The sequence below is a fragment of the Ostrea edulis genome, chromosome 6 (genome assembly GCF_947568905.1).
Source record: "Ostrea edulis chromosome 6, xbOstEdul1.1, whole genome shotgun sequence".
In the NCBI taxonomy this organism is placed as follows: Eukaryota; Metazoa; Mollusca; class Bivalvia; order Ostreida; family Ostreidae; genus Ostrea; species Ostrea edulis.
The window spans coordinates 9,060,448-9,078,440 of NC_079169.1; the positions used below are offsets into that span (position 1 = coordinate 9,060,448).

At 34.6% G+C, this 17,993-nt stretch overlaps 1 protein-coding gene across 3 annotated transcripts in view; it reads left to right on the forward strand.

Annotated features, from left to right (window-relative positions):
- The window catches only part of LOC125645779 (DNA helicase MCM8-like), a 50,423-nt gene that overhangs the window by 4,195 nt on the left and 28,235 nt on the right, over positions 1 to 17,993 (forward strand). For 2 of the 3 annotated variants that reach the window (XM_048871604.2, XM_048871603.2), the window contains exons 2-10: positions 1,766 to 1,925; positions 2,292 to 2,426; positions 5,069 to 5,151; positions 6,736 to 6,796; positions 7,237 to 7,325; positions 7,707 to 7,839; positions 9,240 to 9,340; positions 9,651 to 9,692; positions 9,951 to 10,119. In XM_048871604.2, coding sequence (XP_048727561.2) covers positions 1,790 to 1,925; positions 2,292 to 2,426; positions 5,069 to 5,151; positions 6,736 to 6,796; positions 7,237 to 7,325; positions 7,707 to 7,839; positions 9,240 to 9,340; positions 9,651 to 9,692; positions 9,951 to 10,119 — 949 coding nt within the window. In that variant the 5' untranslated portion in view covers positions 1,766 to 1,789. Of the gene's footprint in view, positions 1 to 1,765; positions 1,926 to 2,291; positions 2,427 to 5,068; positions 5,152 to 6,735; positions 6,797 to 7,236; positions 7,326 to 7,706; positions 7,840 to 9,239; positions 9,341 to 9,650; positions 9,693 to 9,950; positions 10,120 to 17,993 lie in introns of those variants that run through there. The other variant, XM_048871605.2, reaches the window with a different exon arrangement.

The window sequence follows — 17,993 nt, forward strand, 5'->3', positions numbered from 1 at the left end:
GCACAAGCTTTTCAATTAGAATCTTGTTTTCTTTTTCATTTTGTTCCAGCTCAGTTTCACTGTCTGATTCTTCATCTAAGTCACTTCTACTACGTTTCGTTTTCTCATGATTTTCTGCGACTTTAGCCTGCTGGAACTTGTTGTACTGACCGCTTTCAGTTTAATTCCAGGGCGTGCATCGATTGCTTCTCATATATATTTAATAAGCGATGGAGAACCAGTTTTTTTGCTCAGAATTCCTATAGACAAGTCGGTCTATAGCTATTTTGATCGTTATAGATCATCTCAATTTTCTACAGACATTGTCTATCGGTCCATGGTTAATTTCGCACACTGTGGGACTGGTCAATTTTCTAAAACGTCATTTTGGAAAGCATACTTATGGAATCTTAAACACACATTTGGCATTCCTCTGTAGATATCACATGAACCAGATTAGTAAATATAAATCTCATGTACGTGTTAAAATATTTTCTGAGGTATATCCAGTTCAATTCCTTTATTTTATTTTGATAACATGAACAAAATTTATTTCTGAAACTGGTAAATTTTTCTGCGGACTGGTTGAAATTATACCCTATCAGTCCGGCTGGACTGGTGACATAAAAAGTTAGTTTCAAGCCCTGAAATATATTAAACTTATGAAATTACATTTGATTAACTAATGAAAAATATTAATCAACAATTAATCCATATAATGAAAAGACTTAATTTATCTTTCTCTTTGCAAGAAAAGTACAAAAATAGCAAAATGGACAGTTTAAATCACCATTGACCAGTATTGACCACTTGGGGAGTATTGACCGGGACGGTTAAAACCACTTGCTAAAACCGGGGGCGGTTTTAACTGCCCAACCCTGCTAAGTGCACCTTATTATTATTCCAGGCTAGTGAAGTTTCAGTGATTCATTTAGGAGTTATTCCAGGCAATCTGATTAAAATCAGATCCTCGATCCGCTCCTCTTTTTTTTTTTTTTTTTCTTGTCGCTACACAAGGTGTAGCAACAAGGGGGGGAAAAAAGGAGCAGATCGACAATCTGATTTTAATCAGATTGTTATTCCAGGCTTAGTGAAGTTTCAGTGATTCATTTAACAGTTATTCCGCTCGATCCGCTCCTCTTTTTTTTTTTTCTTTCTTGTCACTACACAAGGTGTAGCAACAAGGGGGGAAAAAAAGGAGTGGATCGACAATCTGATTTTAATCAGATTGTTATTCCAGGCTTAGTGAAGTTTCAGTGATTCATTTAACAGTTATTCCAGGCTTAGTGAAGTTTCAGTGATTCATTAACAGTTATTCCAGGCTAGCGAAGTTTCAGTGATTCATTTAACAGTTATTCCAGGCTAGTGAAGTTTCAGTGATTCATTTAACAGTTATTCCAGGCTTAGTGAAGTTTCAGTGATTCATTTAACAGTTATTTCAGGCTAGTGAAGTTTAAGTGATTCATTTAACAGTTATTTCAGGCTAGTGAAGTTTCAGTGAATTGTTTAACAGTTATTCCAGGCTAGTGAAGTGTCAGTGATTCATTTTGAAAATTGTTATAATTGGTCCAGTAGACTCCCTTTGATTATCATTCCCAAGTTGAAATCAAAGAGTCCAAATTTTATTCTCTCAGACTAACAGCCTGAAAGTCAAATTTCATTCACAGACATAGGAGATAAGTAGAGATGAGGATGCAAATATTCAACTTCAGTAGAAGTGAGTTAACTGATTGCTTATGTGCCTCTTATCTAAAGTGTCATGTCTGTTCAAATTTCATTTTTGTAGATGTTTCATCAAATTTAATGCATCATGAGTCAAGGGCATTATTCCCAAGGGGGAGGACAACAAAGACAGAGCCAAGGTCAAGGCCGTGGTCAGTACCGCCCTTGGAGAGGAAGAGGGAGGGGAAGGTACTACCATCACTATGGCAACAGGGGAAGAGGAGGTAGTGTTGTTCCGATGATCAATTATAATAAGAAATTGATCGATTATTTTTTTCAATAATTGATTTTTTTAAAATGTGTTAACATACTTGTGTGTATCATGGGGATTTTTCAATTCCAGATTGAATTTTCTCTTTGATCATCCAAGAAGCAAAAAATCCATAGTTTGGAAATATTTTGGGTTATAAAAAACTAAGAGGTGGGGCACTGTGAAAACATGATCTTGACATAACAAACTCTACAGGAAATCCTACCAAATTGTGAAAACAAAGCTATGCATGAAGTGCTGAATGTATGATGAAAGTTTTAGATAATGAATCTGGTTACCAGATTTAGCTCTGATACATCACATACTTTGAAATTTTCAGGATTCATGTCAGCTAGGGGAGGAAGGGGTGGGGCCCTGTTGGCTGACCCTACACCCTCCAGACCAACTCTTGTCCAGACTACAATAGAAGTTCAGTCTCCATACAAAGGATGGAAATTGTACTTCCCAGATGAAGGTTCGTGACTTCCTCATTCATGATTCATCAGCTGTGAAATTTAAAGAGCAATGTTACAAAAACGAGCATATTGGGAGAGGGGAGGCGGAAGTTTCTTACAAGGGCATAATATGCACCTCATGCTTTGTCAAAGGGAGGTAAACCTTTGTTATACCCGGGATGAAAAGTGATAACTGAAGCATTTTATACAGTACATACACAGTTATGAAAAGTGCACTAATTAGTGGCTATCTTTTTAACTTTATTTTGGGATATATGAAGTGTAGTTTAATACTGAAATCTTTATGGAACTTACTGTTGTGTGGTGGACTTGTGGTTTAAAGTCCAAATAGAATTTACCAGCTCCTCCAAACCGCTAATCTTTGATAGTGGTTCTCGAACTCAATGATGGATGATTTTGTAACAGATTTGTAAAACTTATGGTTTTTCAATTTCATTTATCAAATCATTGTAAATTTGAGTTCCAATTAATTAAAAAAATTGTTTTGCGTTAAATGAGCATGTACTTTACACTCAATTATGATTGAAATCAATAAGTACCGGATAAAAAATAAAAACAGTACTTTGCCCTGATTTGAAAACTGGGAAGTGTGTGAAATCTCCCTAATGCAATAAATTTTATTTGTAACTCTGCTCCTTGCAAAGTCAAATAAATGCTCTATACATGATTTCATTAAATTGTAATTATGTATAGTAATTTAGAAAGAAAAGAAGGTGGGTTTCATGTATACTAATATAAAACGCACATTACAGTTTACAGTGATCAGTCACCTATTGTATACTAATATAAAACACATGTTACAGTTTACAGTGATCAGTCATCTATTGTATACTAATATAAAACACACGTTACAGTTTACAGTGATCAGTCACCTATTGTATACTAATATAAAACACACGTTACAGTCTACAGTGATCAGTCACCTATTGTATACTAATATAAAACACATGTTACAGTTTACAGTGATCAGTCACCTATTGAATACTAATATAAAACACATGTTACAGTTTACAGTGATCAGTCACCTATTGAATACTAATATTAAACACATGTTACAGTTTACAGTGATCAGTCACCTATTGTATACTAATATAAAACACACGTTACAGTTTACAGTGATCAGTCACCTATTGTATACTAATATAAAACACATGTTACAGTTTACAGTGATCAGTCACCTATTGTATACTAATATAAAACACATGTTACAGTTTACAGTGATCAGTCACCTATTGTATACTAATATAAAACACATGTTACAGTTTACAGTGATCAGTCACCTATTGTATACTAATATAAAACATGTTACAGTTTACAGTCATCAGTCACCTATTGTACATGTATACTAATATAAAACACATGTTACAGTTTACAGGGATCAGTCACCTATTGTATACTAATATAAAACACATGTTACAGTTTACAGGGATCAGTCACCTATTGTATACTAATATAAAACACACGTTACAGTCTACAGTGATCAGTCACCTATTGTATCCTAATATAAAACACACGTTACAGTTTACAGTGATCAGTCACCTATTGTATCCTAATATAAAACACACGTTACAGTTTACAGTGATCAGTCACCTATTGTATACTAATATAAAACACACGTTACAGTTTACAGTGATCAGTCATCTATTGTATCCTAATATAAAACACACGTTACAGTTTACAGTGATCAGTCACCTATTGTATACTAATATAAAACACACGTTACAGTTTACAGTGATCAGTCACCTATTGTATACTAATATAAAACACATGTTACAGTTTACAGTCATCAGTCACCTATTGTATACTAATATAAAACACACGTTACAGTTTACAGTCATCAGTCACCTATTGTATACTAATATAAAACACACGTTACAGTTTACAGTGATCAGTCACCTATTGTATACTAATATAAAACACGTTACAGTTTACAGTGATCAGTCACCTATTGTATACTAATATAAAACACATGTTACAGTTTACAGTGATCAGTCACCTATTGTATACTAATATAAAACACACGTTACAGTTTACAGTGATCAGTCACCTATTGTATACTAATATAAAACACACGTTACAGTTTACAGTGATCAGTCACCTATTGTATACTAATATAAAACACACGTTACAGTTTACAGTGATCAGTCACCTATTGTATACTAATATAAAACACACGTTACAGTTTACAGTGATCAGTCACCTATTGTATACTAATATAAAACACACGTTACAGTTTACAGTGATCAGTCACCTATTGTATACTAATATTAAACACACGTTACAGTTTACAGTGATCAGTCACCTATTGTATACTAATATAAAACACATGTTACAGTTTACAGTGATCAGTCACCTATTGTATACTAATATAAAACACACGTTACAGTTTACAGTGATCAGTCACCTATTGTATACTAATATAAAACACACGTTACAGTTTACAGTGATCAGTCACCTATTGTATACTAATATAAAACACACGTTACAGTTTACAGTGATCAGTCACCTATTGTATACTAATATAAAACACACGTTACAGTTTACAGTGATCAGTCACCTATTGTATACTAATATAAAACACACGTTACAGTTTACAGTCATCAGTCACCTATTGTATACTAATATAAAACACATGTTACAGTTTACAGTCATCAGTCACCTATTGTTCATAAAGTCCAGGTGTTTGAGAAGTATTTCACCAGTTGGTATACAGCTTATAAATGGGTGAGTCTTAGTCCAGTTTGTCTGTGTTTGATGTCCAGTGATTGCTTTAGGGGTCCTCTGGGGCTGAAATACGGCCCCATTCCCAATTTAAACACCATATGTTTATCCCAAGTTATCCATGAAATACAAAATGACAACTGTGTCCTGAACTAAACTCATTTGTATCAGACTTCTTATTCAAATGTTTTTGATTATTCAGTGGAGGAGTTTCATTTTATGATTATACATTACTGTATACACTCGCCTATAAGTCGGTCCGCCTATAAGTCGGTTGTATTTTTTAAGGTTATTTTGTAGAAATTTGCCATTGACCCGCTTGTAAGTCAGTACAAATTTTTGTCAGAATCGGTTGACAATTTCAAGTCAAACCATATCTGTTTGGGGTTTAAACGCAACCCTTGATCTATTATTGACAATGATCACTTGTTTACGTAAGCAATTACGGTCTCCTAATTTCCAGCACCTGACACCGTGATTACTTATAGGCACGTGCCTCGCGAAAACTGTTATTGTGGCATTCCGGTATAATTCATTTAAGAGTCAAGAATGATGATCTAAATTATCTGTTAACAATATTCAATCTTTTATGAAATACATTTCAGCCAGTATACATATGAATATTTCAATATTAAATCGGGTTCACAATTCAATTTAACCGATAAACGATATATTAGTTAATTTGAATGAAAGAATTAGTTACCGGTATGTAAATAATTTTTAAAATAAATATATACACTTAACTAGATAAAATTATGAAAATATGTAAATACTTGTACTTTATACATAATTTTAAAATACATAAACAAAACGATGTGTCTATATATTTGTGAACAATAATCATTTGTGTGGTAGTCCATGATAATCATCTGAGTTGTTTAAAAAACACTACATTACGCCGACAAGAAAAATACCAATTTTCTTAGGACACGCCTATAAGTCGGACATAGAGTTTTGGACCAAAAATTGACTCCCAAAATTCCGACTTGTAGGCGAGTATATATACGGTAGCTCACAGCTGCAATCACCTAGAATAAAGATGAATTGAATCATGGGTAAAATGAAAATAAACCAGTAATTTGTGATTTTGTTTGCATGGAAACTTACCCCAACGAACTTATAATGGTGATTACATTTTCCAGTATTAAAAATGGCTGATACCAGGATAACAATTTTTGTGTGCAACCTTTGTTAGTCATTTGTAACAAGATAATTTGATTGGGGAGGGGGGGGGGGGGGGGCAGATCAAGGAATGTTTTTTGGGTCGTGGTGAAAGATTCCTTCATTTGTAAAAATTGATTTGAAAACAATTGGTGTAAATGTAGCATAAGAATTATTTTTTCCATTTAATATTGATCAGTAGAGAGTTTTGTGAAATGATTTATGTCCTTTGAAAATAAGATAATGATAATTGTCAAAGACTGAGGGACTGTTCATTAATGCCATCAAAAATACTATTGGTGTGGTGTTGACAATGACTCCTGCACCAGAACCAGAAATGGATTTTATTGCATATTTATGAAAACAGGTTGTAAAATAAAAGAATTTAATACCTTTTTTGATTATATATTTTTATTATATTTTCAGACAGATATAGAGGAAAAAAATGTCATGGTTGTGGATTTCAAGGAATTGAATTCTGATGAAGGTATACATTTTTGATTTTTTAACGAACTAAGAAATGCTAATTTTGAAAAATGAAGAATGTCTGGTCAGCAGTGTTTGAAACTTACAACAGTCAGAGTAGAAGTCAAATGAAATTTGAAGGATACACGGACATGTAATCCTTTCCACCAGTACCACTTGTTGACCTTTGACCTTAACATTGCCTGTTGACCTGCTTGGAAACATCTGTTCGATGTTGACTGAGCTTTTATGACAGGGCCGTGATATACAACGGTTACCTTGACAATACATGTATACTGATACTTACGTCTTCATTTATGAAGATACTCTGTATTGTGTGAAAAAACAATGTTATCGCTTGGGGCTTTATTGTTTCACCAACACCTCTTGATGGTTTTTTTTTATGTTTGCTATACATAGTACATGTAACTGCAATGTATTAATATCTATTGACATTGTCAGGAATACTCGGAAATCTGCCCAATATAAACTCAGAACTTCGAGACTCACCAGAACAACTGATTGCATGTATAGGATTGGCTGTTCACCAGGTCAGTCTTTTCGCGACTATAAGGTTATTTTATCATCCACACGTATAGTTTACTTATTGATCTTGCTTTGTGGATAATGTACATGTATGTAGTTTGCAGATTTACGTAAATTTAACCACAATGTTTTTATATTATATATCCTCCATGAAACTTAAATTTGGAAAAAGGAATTTTAAAAAACATAAGGTCAGTGTGTACAAACAAGAAAAATGATGAATATTTGGTAACAATAGACTTCCTTAAAATGAAAATCAAAATTAGCAGGCCTCCTTCGGTCATGGCTGACCATGGATAGTGATAGAATATCAATGGTTAGTCTAAAAATCCCAGCATTGTTTTAAAATTGATATGGTTTAGATATATTTGATTGAATACTTACAGCTTGTCGCTCACCATCGACAAACTTTACCGGAGGAGGAGGAGCCGAGCGATTACAGCCCACCCAGGGTTAATGTTCGACTTATCAATTCATGTCAGCCCACTGCTCTGAAGAATTTGAAAGCAAATTATTACGGTAGAAACGACAGAAAAGTACTTCTTGCAGTTGAACTTTGATATCTCGAACATCGATATCGCGAATACCACGGATTGTTGGAAGTCTCAACTACATCTTCTTTATGTATTTTAACCTCAGTATCGCGAATACCACGGATTGTTGCAAGTCTCAACTACATCTTCTTTATGTATTTTAACCTCAGTATCGCGAATACCACGGATTGTTGCAAGTCTCAACTACATCTTCTTTATGTATTTTAACCTCAGTATCGCGAATACCACGGATTGTTGCAAGTCTCAACTACATCTTCTTTATGTATTTTAACCTCAGTATCGCGAATACCACGGATTGTTGCAAGTCTCAACTACATCTTCTTTATGTATTTTAACCTCAGTATCGCGAATACCACGGATTGTTGCAAGTCTCAACTACATCTTCTTTATGTATTTTAACCTCAGTATCGCGAATACCACGGATTGTTGCAAGTCTCAACTACATCTTCTTTATGTATTTTAACCTCAGTATCGCGAATACCACGGATTGTTGGAAGTCTCAACTACATCTTCTTTATGTATTTTAACCTCAGTATCGCGAATACCACGGATTGTTGCAAGTCTCAACTACATCTTCTTTATGTATTTTAACCTCAGTATCGCGAATACCACGGATTGTTGCAAGTCTCAACTACATCTTCTTTATGTATTTTAACCTCAGTATCGCGAATACCACGGATTGTTGCAAGTCTCAACTACATCTTCTTTATGTATTTTAACCTCAGTATCGCGAATACCACGGATTGTTGCAAGTCTCAACTACATCTTCTTTATGTATTTTAACCTCAGTATCGCGAATACCACGGATTGTTGCAAGTCTCAACTACATCTTCTTTATGTATTTTAACCTCAGTATCGCGAATACCACGGATTGTTGCAAGTCTCAACTACATCTTCTTTATGTATTTTAACCTCAGTATCGCGAATACCACGGATTGTTGCAAGTCTCAACTACATCTTCTTTATGTATTTTAACCTCAGTATCGCGAATACCACGGATTGTTGCAAGTCTCAACTACATCTTCTTTATGTATTTTAACCTCAGTATCGCGAATACCACGGATTGTTGCAAGTCTCAACTACATCTTCTTTATGTATTTTAACCTCAGTATCTCAAACCCTTCGATATCGCTATGTTTTTTTTAAAGCCACATCGAGTTTGATATAATGAGGTTCAACTGTACATGTATATTCACACATGATGAAGTTTGAATTTTAATATATTTTTTTTTTCATCTTTCGTTTTACGTTTTAGATATATATAAGATCTGTCTGCAGAAACTAAATCACTGTTTAGTTATTAAGTAGTCATATTCTTTATACAATGACGGGAGTTTTATATATGTTAGTTTTGCCTGATTTCAGGTAAGTTTGTGTCTGTGAAGGGGACGGTAGTCAGAGTGAGTAACATTAAGCCCCTGTGTACCCACCTGGCCTTCCAGTGCTGCAGCTGTGCTTCTGTTCAGGTATCTATCATTCACAACATGCATGCCGAAAATCTAAACACTGGGATTTTCCATTCTGATATAAGTAATTTACGACATACATATAAATGCCAAGAAACAAAATAATCATTGGAGTTTTCCATTCGTTAATTCATACATTTACATTACAATAAACGTTAGAGTTGAACCAGCTTTAGCTAAACAGCAGTACATACATGGTTTTGTGATTACATGAACAAATTTCTGGTGCTGCTTTACTTCGCTTTCCACAAGTTTATAGGAAAGTCCCTCAAAAAAAAAAAGAGCATTGAATAATTTTGTGTCTTTACAGAGTATAACGTTACCAGATGGAAAATTTGTCCAGCCGACTAGGGTGAGAGATGAAAAATTACACAAGAATCACTTTAAGCATGTATATCTTTTGTCCTGCTGACTAGGGTGAGAGAAAGCTAATATATGGTGAAAATTACACGAGAATCACTTCAAGCATGTATATCTTTTGTCCTGCCGACTAGGGTGAGAGAAAGTTAATATATGGTGAAAAATAACATGAGAATCACTTTAAGCATGTATATCTATTGAATACAATTTTTGATACATGTCATTTTAAGGGATGCTTTGCTTTTTGTAGTGTCCTGTACAGGGTTGTAGAGGAAAAAGTTTCATTCCATGCCGTAGCTCTGAGTTAACTCAAACAATTGATTGGCAGACAGTGAGAATACAAGAGATCATGGGAGATGGAATGAAGGAATCAGGGAGAATTCCACGTACCGTGGACTGTGAACTCGCTCAGGATCTTGGTAAACTCAGAACCATTATTACCTCTCTAATGGTGAAGTCGAAAGGGACTAATAGTTTGGACTAATAGTTTCCTAAATTTGCTGTCAGTCAGTCTGTCACAACTTATTTTTCTGGCCTGGGGGTTATAAAACTTTTTTGAGCCCGTTTTCATACTCAAACTCATGTTCAAGATTTTTTGAGTATGAGCTTGCTCAGAGTTGTACTCAAAACAAACATGTTTGAGTATGAGTACGGCAAAAGTTTTATAACCTCCAGGCCTGGACTTTTTTAAGAAGTTGAAAGTTAGTATGTGTTTTACTTTATGTTTACAGATCAAAAATAAGTTTCGTCAGAATTGGCGGATTTTTACGAGATTTATGGGACTTTTGTGCCAAATGTAGGTTTCCAGACTTCTCCAATATGCTTCAACATACAAAACTGACATTTAATTTGTGGTTATCTAATGAAGAGATACAGACCAGGGTTCACATTTGTCATGTTTGATATATATTCTAACAAAAATTGTAAAACCTAGTTTCATGGTTGACAGAACTTCTTTAATTCTTGTTTTCGGGACTGTTTTTCACCTCTCCTTGATTAAGGAAGCTGAAATTTGGCACAGTATGTGATTTGTTAAATGTATGTTTACAGATATAATTGGAAGTCTCATTACGGTTGTCTGTGATTTCTATGAGATTTATGGGACTTTTTGTCGAATTTAGTATCCCAAACTTTTTTCTACCGTGCTTCAACACTGGCAACTGAAATTTAATATGTCGTTAACTAATGAGAAGATAAAGATCAAGTTTTAATTTTGTTAGGTTTGACTCGCTCTATAAAAAATTAGGAGATTTGGTTTCATGGTTGATAGAATTTCTTTAATTATTGCACTCTGTAGATCTCTAGAGCTGAAAGCTCAAGTGAACTTTTCTGATCGCCTGTTGTCTGTCTGTCTGTAAACTTTTTACATTTTCGACTTCTTCTCCAGAACCACTTGGCTAATTATAACCAAACTTGGCCAAAAGCATCCTTGGGTGAAGGGCTTTCAAATTTGTTCAAATGAAGGGTCATACCCCCTTGAAAGGGGAGATAATCACAAAAATAGGGTGGGGTCATTTAAAAATCTTCTCAAGAACCACTGGGCCAGAAGAGCTGAAATTTTCACGAAAGCTTCCTGACATAGAGCAGATTCAAGTTTGTTAAAATCATGGCCCCCAGGGGTGGGGCCACAATAGGGGATCAAAGTTTTACATACAAATATATAGGAAAAATCTTCTTAAGAACGACTGAGTCAGAAAAACTTAGATTTACATGAAAGCTTCCTGACATAGTGCAGATTCAAGTTTGTTACAATCATATCCCCCAGGGGTAGGATGGGGCCACAAGGGGGGGATCAAAGTTTTACATACAAATATATAGGGAAAATCTTTTTAAAAAATTCTTCTCAAGAACCACTGAGCCAGAAAAGATGAGATTAAGGTGAAAGCTTCCTGACATAGTGCAGATTCAAGTTTGTTAAACTCATGACCCTTGGGGCTAGGATGGGGCCACAATAGGGGATCGGAGTTTTACATAACTAATAAATAGGGGAAAAAAGTATTTAAAAGTTTTCTCCTTAAGAATCATCGGGCCAAGGAAGTTTACATTTGCACAAAAGCTTCCTGACATAATGCAGATTCAAGTTTGTAAAAATCATGGTAACCAGGGATAAGATGGGGCCAAAGTAGGGGGTCAAAATTTTACATACAAATATAAAGGGAAAATCATTAAAAATCTTCTGAAAAATCACTGGGCCAGAAAAGTTTATGTTTACATGAAAGCTTCCTGACAGTGCAGATTCAAGTTTGTAAAAACCATGGTCCCCAGGGGTAGGTTGGGGCCACAATAGGGATCAAAGTTTTACATATGAATATATAGGAAAAATCTTTAGATATGAGCCAAGGCGACTCAGGTGAGTGAAATGGGCCTTTTGTTTTTTCTGTGAGTTCCATTGAAATTACTGAAAAAATTAAGGAATACATGTAGATTTTATTTTCATGTTATTTTCTTGTTTGTGTGTGTGTGTGATTGTACATAAACTGCTAATGTAAGATTATTTCTCATACAATAGTACATGAATGACTTAACTTGGTGTTGGTAGGGGACCTGTATTGCTACGCAATACTAACAGAATTCTAGTTTTGATATAGTTTTGACCAGATGCATGTTCTTTGCTATTTTGAAGTCCCTTCGTGAAACACTAATACAAAACTTCAAACAACAGTTTTGAATTACAGTGGATGTGTACATTTGTATTTCTTGATGTCAGTGATAAGAATAGTCCTCATATCATTCCTTGTAGAATGGATTCTTCACATTGCATTGAAGTGATGAGAATACAGTCCTCATATCATTCCTTGTAGAATGGATTCTTCACATTGCATTGAAGTGATGAGAATACAGTCCTCATATCATTCCTTGTAGAATGGATTCTTCACATTGCATTGAAGTGATGAGAATACAGTCCTCATATCATTCCTTGTAGAATGGATTCTTCACATTGCATTGAAGTGATGAGAATACAGTCCTCATATCATTCCTTGTAGAATGGATTCTTCACATTGCATTGAATATTTTTAAAAGATGAATGCTGATTGTGATATTCTGTAAACCATCTTATATATGTACAAGAAATTTTCGGGAAGATAGTGAGAACCCCCTCATTACCCACCAGTTTAATGTTTCTCGGTGAGAACCTCGTCATTACACACCAGTTGTTTAATGTTTCTCGGTGAGAACCTCGTCATTACCCACCAGTTGTTTAAGGTTTCTCGGTGAGAACCTCGTCATTAGTTGTTAAATGTTTCTCATATTTGTTTAAGATTATTTCGGTCATGAAAATTAGTCACTATGAACCAATTTATCTCTGGTATTTCAGGAAATAAAGTTCAGTTTTCCGCACTTTTTTTCTCTGTTCTTGCAGATATTTATTTTATATTTGGTATGTGGCTTTGCCATAACAAGTTACAGATCAAGTTTGAATTTCGTTTCGGTCCATTGATTTTTCACTTAGTTATGGCCCTTGGACTTAGAAAAATAGCATGAATAATCAGTTTTCCAGACTTTTTTTTTGGTTGTGCTTGCTGAAATTCATTTGATATTTGGTACATTGCTTTGTCATAAGTTACTGATCAAGTTTGAATTTCGTCTCAGTCTGATGATTTTTCACTTAGTTATGGCCCTTGAGCTTAGAAAAATAGCATGAATTATCAGTTTCCGGACTTTTTATGCCCCCCTTTGAAAAAGAGGGGGCATATTGTTTTGCACCTGTTGGTCGGTCGGTCGGTCTGTAGACCACGTGTTGTCCGCTCAATATCTTGAGAACCATTCACTTGATGATAATGATATTTCATATGTGGGTTAGTTATGAGTAGAAGAGGATCCCTATTGTTTTTCAGGTCCAAAGGTCAAGGGTCAATCTACTCTGGACATAGGAATATAATGTCCGCTCAATATCTTGAGAACCCTTTGCTTGAAAGACATCAAACTTGGCACACTGGTACATCCTAAGGAGTAGATGACCCCTATTGATTTTGAGGTCACATGGTCAAAGGTCAAGGGTCAAACTGGGCATAGGAATATACTGACCATTCAATGTCTAGAGAACCCTTTGCTTGACAGACATCAAACTTGGTACGCCAGTACATCTTCAGAAGAAGATGACCCCCATTGATTTTGAGGTCACATGGTCAAAGGTCAAGGGTCAAACTAGACATAGGAATATACTGTCCGCTCAATATCTTGAGAACCCTTTGCTTGACAGACATCAAACTTGGTACACTGGTACGTCTCTAGGAGAAGATAACCCCTAGTGATTTTGAGGTCACATGGTCAAACGTCAAGGGTCAAACTGGACATAGGAATATACTGTCTGCTCAATATCTTGAGAACCCTTTGCTTGACAGACATCAAACTTGGTACACTGGTACGTCTTCAGGAGAAGATGACCCCTATTGATTTTGAGGTCACATGGTCAAGGTCAAGGGTCAAACTGGACATAAGAATATACTGTCCGTTCAATATCTTGAGAGCCCTTTGCTTGACAGACATCAAACTTGGTACACTGGTACATCTTCAGGAGAAGATGATCCCTATTGAATTCGATTTCACATGTTTAAAGGTCAAGGGTCAACCTGGACATTGGAATATACTGTCCGCTCAATATCTTGAGAACCCTTTGCTTGATAGACATCAAACTAAGTACAGTGGTGTATATTCAGGAGGAGATGACTCTTATTGATTTTGAGGTCACATGGTCAAAGGTCAAACTGAACATAGTAATATACTGTCCACTCAATATCTTGATAACCTTTTTGCTTGACGGACATCAAACTTAGTACACTGGTACATTTTCAGGAGAAGACGACCCATATTGATTTTGAGGTCAAAAGTCAATTGTTGAACTGGACATAGTAATATCTTGTTTCCTATATTTTAAGAATTGTTTGCTTGATTAACACCAAACTTGGTACACTGGTACAGCATAAGGAGTAGATGACCCATATTGTTATTTAGGTCACATGGTCAATTCACTCTTGACACAGGAAGATATTGTCTGCTCAATATTTTGAATTGATGATACTACTATCAATTAAATGATGTGTGTGTGTATAACCCTTTTCAATTTTGCACCATGGGGGGGGGGGGGGGGGGGGGGGGGCATATGTGTTTTACAAACATCTCTTGTTTTTGTTGTGCTTGCAGATATTCATTTGATATTTGGTACATTGCTATGCCATAACAAGTTACAGATCAAGTTTGAATTTGATCTTGGTCCGTTGATTTTCCATTAAGTTATGGCCCTTGGACGTGGAAAAATAGCATGAATTGTTAGTTTACATCCAAATTTCTTATCTCTGTAGATAAGAATTAAGAATACTACACTCATTAAGACTTCTAGGATAGTAATACTACAATATAGCTAAATTGTTCATGATCATCTACATGTCACAGTTTATTGACTTGGTTAAAGACCTAAACCTAATTATAAATTTGTCTTTTTTCTTGGTCTAGTCTCTACTCGAATAGTAGTTGATTTCCTACCATTCCTATCCTGGTTCCCCAATTTTCCCTTTTACCATAACCTACATATTGTTCTGGTACAGTGATTTTTGCAACCGGTAGGGGACTATGTTTTGCCATGAAATACTCTCAGAATGCTTGTTAACATACATGTGATTTACTTGATTATAGAATGATTAGGTTTTGTTTGGTAACATACAGATGATTTACTTGATTATAGAATGATGAGGCTTTGTTTAGTTACATACAGATAATTTACTTGATTATAGAATGATGAGGCTTTGTTTAGTTACATACAGATAATTTACTTGATTATAGAATGATGAGGCTTTGTTTAGTTACATACAGATGATTTACTTGATTATAGAATGATGAGGTTTTGTTTGGTAACATACAGATGATTTACTTGATTATAGAATGATGAGGCTTTGTTTATTAAGATACATATGATTTACTTGATTATAGAATGATGAGGCTTTGTTTATTAAGATACATATGATTTACTTGATTATAGAATGATGAGGTTTTGTTTGGTAACATACAGATGATTTACTTGATTATAGAATGATGTGGTTTTGTTTGGTTAACATACAGATGATTTACTTGATTATAGAATGATGAGGCTTTGTTTATTACCGCAATTCACCTTTGAATTAGAACGCTTTACACGATATAGTATTGCGTTGTGTGACGACACAATTGAATGAGACGATTGAACAATTTGAATGACATGTTTGATGTAATACAACAAGAGTTTTCATTGGCCGATTACAGCCCGCCCACTTTCTCGAGCGGATTCAGTGTAGCTGGAGAACTGTACATAGCTCTCTGAAAAGATCCACCTCTTATAAAAACCTTCGATTTACGGGTCACAAAAAGCAGCGGACGGTTGAGGCCTGAAATCGGTGTATTCTTGTGTTGCTGTCTCATAAACTCAATATTAAAAAATCTTAACATATTTTCCTACTATATGCTTGCGTCCAAACATACCTTCAAATATTCATTAAAGCCACACACCACCCGAAAACTCGCAGCTTCAAATGATTTCGTTTGTTGACGTAGCCATGTTAGGTAGCCGGTCAATTCGAACTCTTGCTATTGGTATCTATTCATAAAATCGGTTGTAAGTTATGTATTCGCTCTTCATTTATTATCAACACGAATAATTAATAGAAATTAAAACATTTTTGTACCAATTTTTGTAATTAGGTAAAATAAGCTCTAGATGAACGAAAATGCTACATAAGCCCATTAGATGGAGATCGGCCGGCGCAGCCGCTCATGACTAATGAAAGCCGCACTGCCATGAGTTTAGCTTTTTGAGTAATTATCATTTAATAGGACTGGGGTGGTATATTATTTAAACAATTTAGCTAAAATATTTGTGGGGAATTAGTACACATCTAGACGCTATTGTGCCAATATGGAAATGAACCGGGATTCGAATTGACTGGCTACCTAACATGGCTACGTCTACGAGCGAAATCATTAAAAGCTGTGATCGAGTTTTTGGGTCGTATTGGGCTTTAATAAATATTTGAAGGTATGTTTGGACACAAGTATAGTAGGAAAATATGTTAGGAATTTTTTTATATTAAATTTATGAGACAACAACACAAGAATACAACTTTTTCTCTTTCTTCCTTTGAAGTTTTTCTCCATCTAGCATCTGGCCGTCATGTTTTCAAATGCTGACTACTCCCGTATAAGGGAATTTGGGCGGACTTATACATATGGACCAATGAGAGTTTCTGTTGCATTTCGCAATTGTATTACAAACAGATTCAATTGTGTCGTCACACAACGCAATACTATATCGACCAAAGCGTTCTAATTCAAAGGTGAATTGCGATAAGATACATATGATTTACTTGATTATAGAATGATGAGGCTTTGTTTAGTTACATACAGATAATTTACTTGATTATAGAATGATGAGGCTTTGTTTAGTTACATACAGATAATTTACTTGATTATAGAATGATGAGGCTTTGTTTAGTTACATACAGATAATTTACTTGATTATAGAATGATGAGGTTTTGTTTGGTAACATACAGATGATTTACTTGATTATAGAATGATGAGGCTTTGTTTATTAAGATACATATGATTTACTTGATTATAGAATGATGAGGCTTTGTTTAGTTACATACAGATAATTTACTTGATTATAGAATGATGAGGCTTTGTTTAGTTACATACAGATGATTTACTTGATTATAGAATGATGAGGCTTTGTTTAGTTACATACAGATAATTTACTTGATTATAGAATGATGAGGCTTTGTTTAGTTACATACAGATAATTTACTTGATTATAGAATGATGAGGCTTTGTTTAGTTACATACAGATAATTTACTTGATTATAGAATGATGAGGTTTTGTTTGGTAACATACAGATGATTTACTTGATTATAGAATGATGAGGTTTTGTTTGGTAACATACAGATGATTTACTTGATTATAGAATGATGAGGCTTTGTTTAGTTACATACATATGATTTACTTGATTATAGAATGATGAGGCTTTGTTTAGTTACATACAGTTAATTTACTTGATTATAGAATGATGAGGCTTTGTTTAGTTACATACAGATAATTTACTTGATTATAGAATGATGAGGCTTTGTTTAGTTACATACAGATGATTTACTTGATTATAGAATGATGAGGCTTTGTTTATTAACATACAGATGATTTACTTGATTATAGAATGATGAGGCTTTGTTTAGTTACATACAGATGATTTACTTGATTATAGAATGATGAGGTTTTGTTTGGTAACATACAGATGATTTACTTGATTATAGAATGATGAGGCTTTGTTTAGT